Genomic DNA, 8,405 nt, shown 5'->3' on the forward strand with positions numbered 1-8,405 from the left:
AAAAAGTCAGACTGTAAAAGAAAAATACTCAAATATTACCTTGTTGGAAGATAAAGTCCTGTGCTGAAGCTGCCAAATATCTCCACCTGCAAAAGTACAAGACACATTAATACAAGCATAATTTAAGTGATAAAAACCTTATTCTAACCAGTATTAATTTTATAGTTAATGTCCTAGCTGTGTGTCTACTTCCACTCAATCCTGACAGAGCCCTCTCCCTGGAGAGAACTCATCCAGTCAGCAACAGAGGAAGTTACATAAGGGAACTGCCATTACCGCCACTGTACAGTGAACCTTCTAGTCAATTTACAATAGGACGTGCGATCTGAGTTTAACTATTGGTAATTCAATAGATCTGGCAAATAGAGCTGGATAAAAAAGAATGAAAAGAAACTTTTTTAATTTAATATTGTTAAACATTAAACACTAAACATTAAACACTATTCTTCATGGATCACGTCATGCCCAGGTGTCTCAAACCTTCTTCTCGTTGCAGTTCTTATAAGAATTGGTGTTTGAGGTCATTTCTTTTTTGTGTGTTTTGTTTTCTCTGTAGTAAGTGCCACAGCAGAACGTTACCAGCAGAAACACCGCTTATACATAGTTGCCTAAAAAAAACAAATTGTATTAAGATTGAACTAATAACACTCCCACGTTTACAGCCTGGTGTGTGTGTCTGTGTGTGTGTGTTTATGCTTTATAATAACAAAAGCAACAGTCAGGAGAAAATAAGGTAGTTAAAAATAGTTCAAGTGTTTAGTAGTCCTTTGACGTTATGCTTCTTGTAAGACTAGAAGGCTAACCATGCCAATGACCGGCACTGAAAACAGTTTGGTCTTTCTATAAAACTTTAAATGGTGTAGGTTTTTTTGAAGTCTCTAAAATGCTATGAAAAGCCTAATGTTAGGACACACTCATCTCTGTAGAACATGGGCAGTGCTATTTCTGTATTGGGGTTTTTGATATCATTACGGACTGTGGCCTCTTGTCCACTTTAATATTAAATAACTTGACTTTCTGGTCAGGAACCAAAGCCCACTACAAAATGAAATGGCCACAGCTTGGAACAGTAACGCAAATTCATCTTTGGGGAAAAGTTATGCCCAGTGGGTCTTCTCTGGGCTATTACTAGCTCAAAATGTTTGTCTATTACCAGACAAACGCTATTTGTTACAAAGTATACTATGTCTAACACTCTGTTGGCAACATACAATGGAATATAATTCCCTAATGTTACTGTGGGAATGCAAGTGACTTGAATAATGATTACATCTGGCCATCTGATTGGATGTGCAGCGTGTTGACTATTGACTGCCGACAGTACGGCAAACAGGATACGTGAAGTGCAGTAAACCTTCAGACACACTGCCTGCTGTGTATAGAAGACAATAACATTGATTTGAACAGCACTTAGGAGCTTTGCAAAGCAATTTACAAAGCAATAAATGAATGAAATGCTGTATTAAAAACCAAGGTTACATTATAAAAAAGCCTACAAATCAAAGAAAATGTTAATAATAAATTAAACTTCATGAAAACTCTTGACGCCTTTTACAGTAAAATCTGAGTCCTGGGTGGGGGCCAAGGCAGTAAAAGCCTGTATGTGTTGGCTGGGTACACTCCGGTTTATAAGGGGTTAAACGCCTGATATAGCACAGGTAAACCCAGAGGTTATTAGTAAAATCTAACTCGTTTTATAAATGGTAACTGCATCATGCATTTTTAAAGCATTGTTTAATGAAATGGATTTGTACATCATGTTCCTTGGCCAGTAGTGGCTCAATATGTTGAGACGGGAAAACAATTTATATAAATAATTTTTTTTTTTTTTTTTTTAAATGTGCCATTTTATCAGGTACACCTGTCATTTTAACAATTGCCCTCCAATGCGCCCCATTCTTTCTAAAGCCTGTAATGCTGGCTGTCTGATTAGACAGCGTGTCAGAAGTGGTGATTGAACTCATTGGTAATATTTGGGACCATACCGCATAGTTAGAAGCCTCATTTATAATGTTGACATTTGAATTCTGAAAACAAAATTTGAAGAAGAAGAAAATGCCATGTAATGAATGCTGCGCTATAGTTTGGACGAGTAGGTTGGCTCAATAGAAGCTTCGAATGTAAAAATAAATAAGTGACAGTACTAACGTTCCCTAGTAAAGTCTCCCTCATTTATGTAAATGGGAGGTAAAACCACAGACATTTTATAAGTTTTACCATAACATAAAAGTAGTCCACTACAACACCACTTCCTTAAAAAAACAAAACAAAAAACCACCATGACCCAGGTTAGAGCATCACCTCTGACACAGCATCACTGAGTTAAGTGTCTGAATCGTCTATTTTACAGCTGCTCAGAGACCTGTGTTGCTATCGAGAGCATATGAATGCATGGATCATGATAAGTAAACTACATCTTGTCCAACTTTGAAAAAGAGGTTTTGAGTTCAGTATTGGATGCAGCAGGAAGCTGCAACTTACTGAGATTGTTCACTTAGTAGAAAGATTGGAAGCACGTCTGGAATATGGTATTAAATAAGGTAAGAGAATGGCATGTCATCAAGGAAGGAGCGTTGTGGTACAAGAAGAAATTTTAAAAAGACATGTTATACATGCTGTATAGGCCAGAGGGGTCTACTGCTGCCACAGACAGTCCGTCACTCACCCGGGCTGTGGGCCACAAGTCCTTGATGACACTTTCTATTCTGTTCACGACATCTCTTCTCATGGCCTCCTCCTCTGGTCGTGGTGACATGAAGTTGAAAAAGTCCATGATTTCTTCATGAAGACTATACAAAACCAAGGGAAACACATGAGATCATAGGCTGGTATTGAAAAAGGAACTGAACGTTGTATGGACAGTATTGCTGGATGTATGAGAACAATTATGGAAAGTATTAGGCCTGGGCTTAGCGAGAAATATACTGACTGTTGCAATGTTTTAAGAACTGGAGGAGGGGAAGAAATAAAAAAAAAAAAGGAAAATGGATTTCTGCCTCAAATACACCTGTGCTCACAGAAACTTGAGAGCAAACGTATTGACAAAAACAAATCTGACAGACATGCGTGTTAAATCCATTCAGCTACATCAGGTCAAAAACATCCTTAGTTTTGTTGGAGGGACCACAACTGGTGTTTTTTTTTTTTTGTTGTATGTTGAACTAGAAGGCTACATTAGATGTCATTGTACGAAGAGAAAATGCATTTTAACTAACATACCCGTTAAAACCCGGGCTGTACCGCCTGGTTTTCCACAGACTACAAGAAGAGTCTACATGGTGTCCGTTGCTGCCGTGGGACAGGAGCGCGTTGATGCCGTGGAAAGTGTTGGCTCTGTTCAGCTGCCTCCTGCGTCCGGATGAATGGGACCGGTGGTGGTGGTGGTGGTGCTTGTTCACGTGCTGATTTTTCATGCCAGTGGGGGTGTGGCCGCCCGATTGTTGCATGCTGCGACAGTGTTGCTGAATAGTGTGAAAAGGCGGAGGGGGGTGTTGCCATTTGAGATTGTTCTCGTTCAACTCGTGCTCGCCGTAGTGTAAAAACCGGTTGGCATCTTCTGCGACGTTCAAATTATCGATTTGCAGAGAGGAGCCGGAGGGCGAGGAGCTCTCGGCCTCAGAGTCCAGAGAGGAAGAGGACGGTGACAGCGAGCCCTTCCTTCGGACATTTCCCCTCTCTCCGCCGCCGTCTCGCTTCGGCATTTTTCCAAACACACACCCCGGCGGCAGTGCTAACGTTACATTTTTGCAATACTCGCCGTTTGACTGCGTGGAGTTTCCATTTTGTGCTGCAAAGTTGCGTTGGTGGTGGAGGTGGTTGTCGATGCTGGAGTTCGCTCCAAATCCCTGAGAGGTTTCCCAAATGTGCATCGGGGAATTGTCAGGTCCCTTCTGCTCCGGCTGGAGCCAAGCGGTCCGAGGATCCATTGGACTCGAGTAAGTCGAGAACCTCTTCACGGGAAAACGGCGTGCTATGAACACTTTGCACTTATGGAAAGAGATAAAGCCTACCGCGTTGAATTACTGGTTAGCATCGAAATACTTCATGTCCAGAAACTGATTTGGTTTTCACAAGCGGCTTGTCCAACTCCACTCCTCATAAAAGCCAACCAATATGGCGCACCCAGCAGCACGGATCAGCGTCTACGCATGTCCGAGGGATTTAAATCTTTGAACACACCCCTCGCGACTGAAAGATGCGTCAAGTCAACCAAACACAGGCTGATAAAACCGGAAGCTCAACTTTTAAACGTTATCCCCTGAAAAGTTGAGTGAAAGACAAAATTACAAATACATCTGTACATTATGCTTACAGTACTCACACCATATTTATGTTTTAACTTAATGTTCACATGACACACGTGTTTGGCAATGTGTGTTAATCATAGGTGTTTATTTGTCAATTTTTAAAACCGTTTCCTTAAACAGACAGTATAGTTACAGTTCTCAGTAGCCCCTACTATAGTATGCCATTTTAGATTATACATTTCCTATCAGTCTAGGATTATTGCATAATATTGAAGAAAAAATAAGTATTTCAAAACATTACTTTCCACCTGGAAGTTTAAATAGATACCATTATTCAAAACAAAATGTATTAATGTTGTTTAAAATAATATCAACTATCCCAGTTTTAAGGATTTATTTTAAAACCTATTTAAACGACTTTCTTATTCAGGATTTCTTTAAAATGTTCTTTTTAAAATCAAAATAATGCAATAATGTCATTTAAGTAAGATGACCTTAAAATAATTGTTTTCTTCACATAGGTATAATGTAGAGAATACCTTAACATGGTGGTATGAGGGCCAAAAGAACAGCAAAAGCAACATTTTCAGCCCAACAAACGTTACATACCCTATCAGGAGACCTTAAGGAACAGCATGAAAAACTCTATACAACCATTCTATCACCCCTTCAAATGTAAAGTTTTAGGTGTTTCGGGCTTTTATTTTATAGGTCATCCCCGGAAATTGTAGCTTTAAATGACATTTTACATTTCACAGATCATACCGTGCAGCAAAAGAACATGATAGTTGTAGTAATTTTGCTCCATCATTAATCCCCGCCTTTATCATACTTTATTTGAACGTTAATGCTGTGGTAAATGGCTTTGAGTTCCATGGTGTAAACAGCGTTATTTTTATTCTTTCTTCAGAAATGTGGGTTTGTAAAATACGTGTTCTCACATTGCTGAAACATACTGATGTTAAAAAATTCAAGAGGGCAGTTTCATGGCGTTGTATATTGCAATAGGGCAAGTGAGGAGAGAATGCACCAAAACAGTCATGATTTGGTTCAATATATTTTAATTTGAAAATAGAATAACCTCTGAAACTTTAAATTGTACAACATATTTACTGTGGCAATCTTAATTTTCATTCATACAAACATCAATATCTCATATTTACAAAATCTTGAATGAAGGAGCATATACAACAGCGCCACAGTTAAACCAGAACACGTGCACATATTCTACAATATTTAGAGCATTACCTGAGACCAGCAGAAAAAGGCAGGGAGATATGCCACAACATTCCTTACTGGGTGTGGACAGTTTAACATTTTAGGAAACCAAATTTTACATGTCTCCAACAATAAAAAAAAAAATGCTATCAAACCAGAGTACATATAAATGATGTGTTCATTTTAAAGTAGAAGTGCACATACAAAAACAAACTAAAATGACTGAAACTGTCTTTGACAGCACATTTTAATTTAAAGACTTACTATGAACCGCCAGACACCCTGTATTAGAGCACAAAACCTATTCATGTGCGCAAATGGTAAACAGCTCTGTCACAGGCCGCCAGTCAACAAGTTAAAATTAACTTTGAGGTGCATAGTGGGATGTCCTTTCACTCGGTCTTTAAAATAGGTACAGGCCGACCTGCTTGTTCAGGCGGATTTTCTACAGCATGTGCGTCTTTTGCAGGTCGACCTGTCTGCAGAGAGAAGCTAACTGATTAATGCAGCTAGTAATAGCAGGAGGCACACTTTGAGATGTCTCTCCTCTCCATCCTGCCAGGGCATCCAAGGCTTGCTTGGGGTTGCACGGGGACAGGTCGTAGATGCAGTAGATGGCTGCTAACTGGACCTCCCATGGCACACCTGGGGAAAGAAGGCATGATGGGATTAGCCCTCTGAATGGAAATACATCTGCAGGATGGCCTCTTTTCTTTACTATCAAGATGTCAGCGCATTATATACATTTTTTAAATTTATTTGGCACAATCATAAGTAATAAATACAAATGCTCAAACTTCAAAATGCCAGGGTGATATATGAATACTGGAATCTGCTTGAATACACACAGGTAAGTGGTTGTGTGCCAACACGTGAAAAAGATAAAGATCAGATTTGTGTCTATGAAAGGCATTTCCGTGGGAAACTGGTAGCTCTCTTAACACACAATAAAGGCTGTGGATCGGTTACAGCCAAATTGAATCCTTCTGTATTTACCAAGGTTTCTCATATTCCATACCTTCAGTCTGTCCATGCCTACCCAACGTGTTGATGATGTTGGCGACAGTTAACACAGAGGAAACACACTTCTCTTCCATTCCCAGTTGACCGAGGCGTCCTATTTCAAACAAAATGACAATAACAGTCGTCTGGTGATCATTAAATTACACATCACCTTAGGTTGTGGTTAACACCCCAGTCAATTAACAAAACAACTGACCTATGAGTCGGAGTACAGTGGCGACGGTCACATCGGAGACGGGGCCTTGTTGATCTCTGGGCTGTGTCACCCAAGTGTTCATTAATGGCCACAACTCCTTGCTGTCAAAGCAAAATGAAGACATTAGCACAGGATTACACAAGATGTTTGCTTACACAAATAGCTAATTTCTTTAACCACGTTTTAAATGTTTACCATAGCTTCAAGTCCGAATAAGTAACATACCCCAAAACATTATTATAGGTCCACTGCCACTTCTTGTGAGCACAAAGGAGTTGCAGTGTTAAGACATGCTGCCAAGCCTCAGTCCCCAGGTCATGCCCATACCGACTGTGTTTAGTGAAAGACAGGCGTGACCCTGACCGAATATCCGACAACGTTCTGGAGATCAGATCATCAATGTCACAGGGAGGACTCTGCAGCGATATAGGGAGATAGGGCTTTAGAGGGCTTGTACTACTTAATTTGAGAGGATACAAATGGAAAAGAAGAGATGATGTGATAAAGACAATGACCTGACTCTGAACTAAGGGCACACAGGTTAGAACTCAAACAGTGTAAAAAGCTAAAATGCCCTTAAAAAGATATTTCAAATTCAAAATGAAATGGCAATGTTTTCACCAGTCACTTCCTTTAAAAGTCAGAAGATATACATTGGACAAGCTGGATTTGAGTAAAACATTATATGCAGTATGACAAATACAGAACCTCATCTCTACAAATACGTTACCTTCTCCCAACCAAGAAATGCTGAAAGGCAGTTTAGGAGGTGTTCTTGTGCTTTCAGTTTGGTGACAGTATGTATTGCCTGGCACATAGAACTACTGTGTGAGAGAACATTGGGCCATGTTGTCACCACAAACAATATCAGCTTGGCAGAGTCTGGGAAATCTGCAGGAGGGATGACACAAAAAAGAAAAGAAAAAGTGTTAAGTGGTGCCTTAGGTGACAAATACAATGTCACAAATCTAGGGGCAACAAAGGCTCCTTTAGTCAACCTCACAGTTGACAGAAAAGACTTAGCCACAATTAGTTAAAACACTTTTGCGGGTGTATCGAGTGTGTGTGTGACAGCTTTAAGGAACACAGTATGACACAAATTGCTCACCTTGTGTGAGAAGGCTGTGGGCCAAGATGTGAGCCTTCTCCCAGTCTCTCTTCTGTCTACAGATCCCTGTGTGGACTCTACAGAGGGCCTGCATGTAGTTAACGCTGAGAACACTTTTCTCTGCTTTCAGCTTGTTCAGGATGGCCAAAATCATATCGTCTGCCTTAAGCTGAAGAAATAAGTGAGAAAACATGCACAAGTCAACTTTTCATAGACAAAGACTTTTGAAAAGAACACATTTCATCTTATGGAGTGTTTTGAGTCTATAGTTCTTGTTAGTAAGCAACGCAAGAGCCATTTGCATTTACACATCTTCCCGTACTGTGATGGTATTAAGCCAATTCTGTAAACAGCAATAATAATTTTTTTTAGCTACAATTGTTTTTGCAATAAAAGTTTCTTTTATTTAGTTATGCAGATAAGAATGATAGTACAGCTGGTGGAGCGGGCGACCATATATAGAGGTTTACTCCTCAACGCAGCGGGCTTGGGTTCGACTCCGACCTGTGGCCCTTTGCTGCATGTCATTCCCCTTCTCTCTCCAATTTCATGTCTTCATCTGTCCTGTCAAAAAATAAAGGCCGAAAAAATGCCCAAAGAATAATCTTAAAAA

The 8,405-nt window shown here is 39.9% G+C and overlaps 2 protein-coding genes across 6 annotated transcripts in view; both read right to left on the reverse strand.

Moving 5' to 3' along the window:
- LOC116691097 (terminal nucleotidyltransferase 4A) overlaps positions 1–4,134 on the reverse strand; it is a gene marked incomplete at its 3' end in the record, with an annotated part of 10,722 nt that extends 6,588 nt beyond the window's left edge. The window contains 3 exon segments of the mRNA XM_032518436.1: positions 40–86; positions 2,666–2,789; positions 3,220–4,134. Coding sequence (XP_032374327.1) covers positions 40–86; positions 2,666–2,789; positions 3,220–3,926 — 878 coding nt within the window. The 5' untranslated portion in view covers positions 3,927–4,134.
- Positions 4,135–5,291: 1,157 nt separating this feature from the next.
- Positions 5,292–8,405, reverse strand: part of ice1 (KIAA0947-like (H. sapiens)) — a 12,063-nt gene continuing 8,949 nt past the window's right edge. For all 5 annotated transcript variants that reach the window (XM_032518433.1, XM_032518434.1, XM_032518431.1 and 2 more), the window contains 6 exons: positions 7,793–7,961; positions 7,415–7,575; positions 6,910–7,100; positions 6,685–6,785; positions 6,484–6,582; positions 5,292–6,110 (listed from right to left, as the gene is read on the reverse strand). In XM_032518433.1, coding sequence (XP_032374324.1) covers positions 5,911–6,110; positions 6,484–6,582; positions 6,685–6,785; positions 6,910–7,100; positions 7,415–7,575; positions 7,793–7,961 — 921 coding nt within the window. In that variant the 3' untranslated portion in view covers positions 5,292–5,910. The remainder of the gene's footprint in view (positions 6,111–6,483; positions 6,583–6,684; positions 6,786–6,909; positions 7,101–7,414; positions 7,576–7,792; positions 7,962–8,405) is intronic.

Source organism: Etheostoma spectabile, chromosome 6, assembly GCF_008692095.1.
Source record: "Etheostoma spectabile isolate EspeVRDwgs_2016 chromosome 6, UIUC_Espe_1.0, whole genome shotgun sequence".
Lineage (NCBI taxonomy): Eukaryota > Metazoa > Chordata > Actinopteri > Perciformes > Percidae > Etheostoma > Etheostoma spectabile.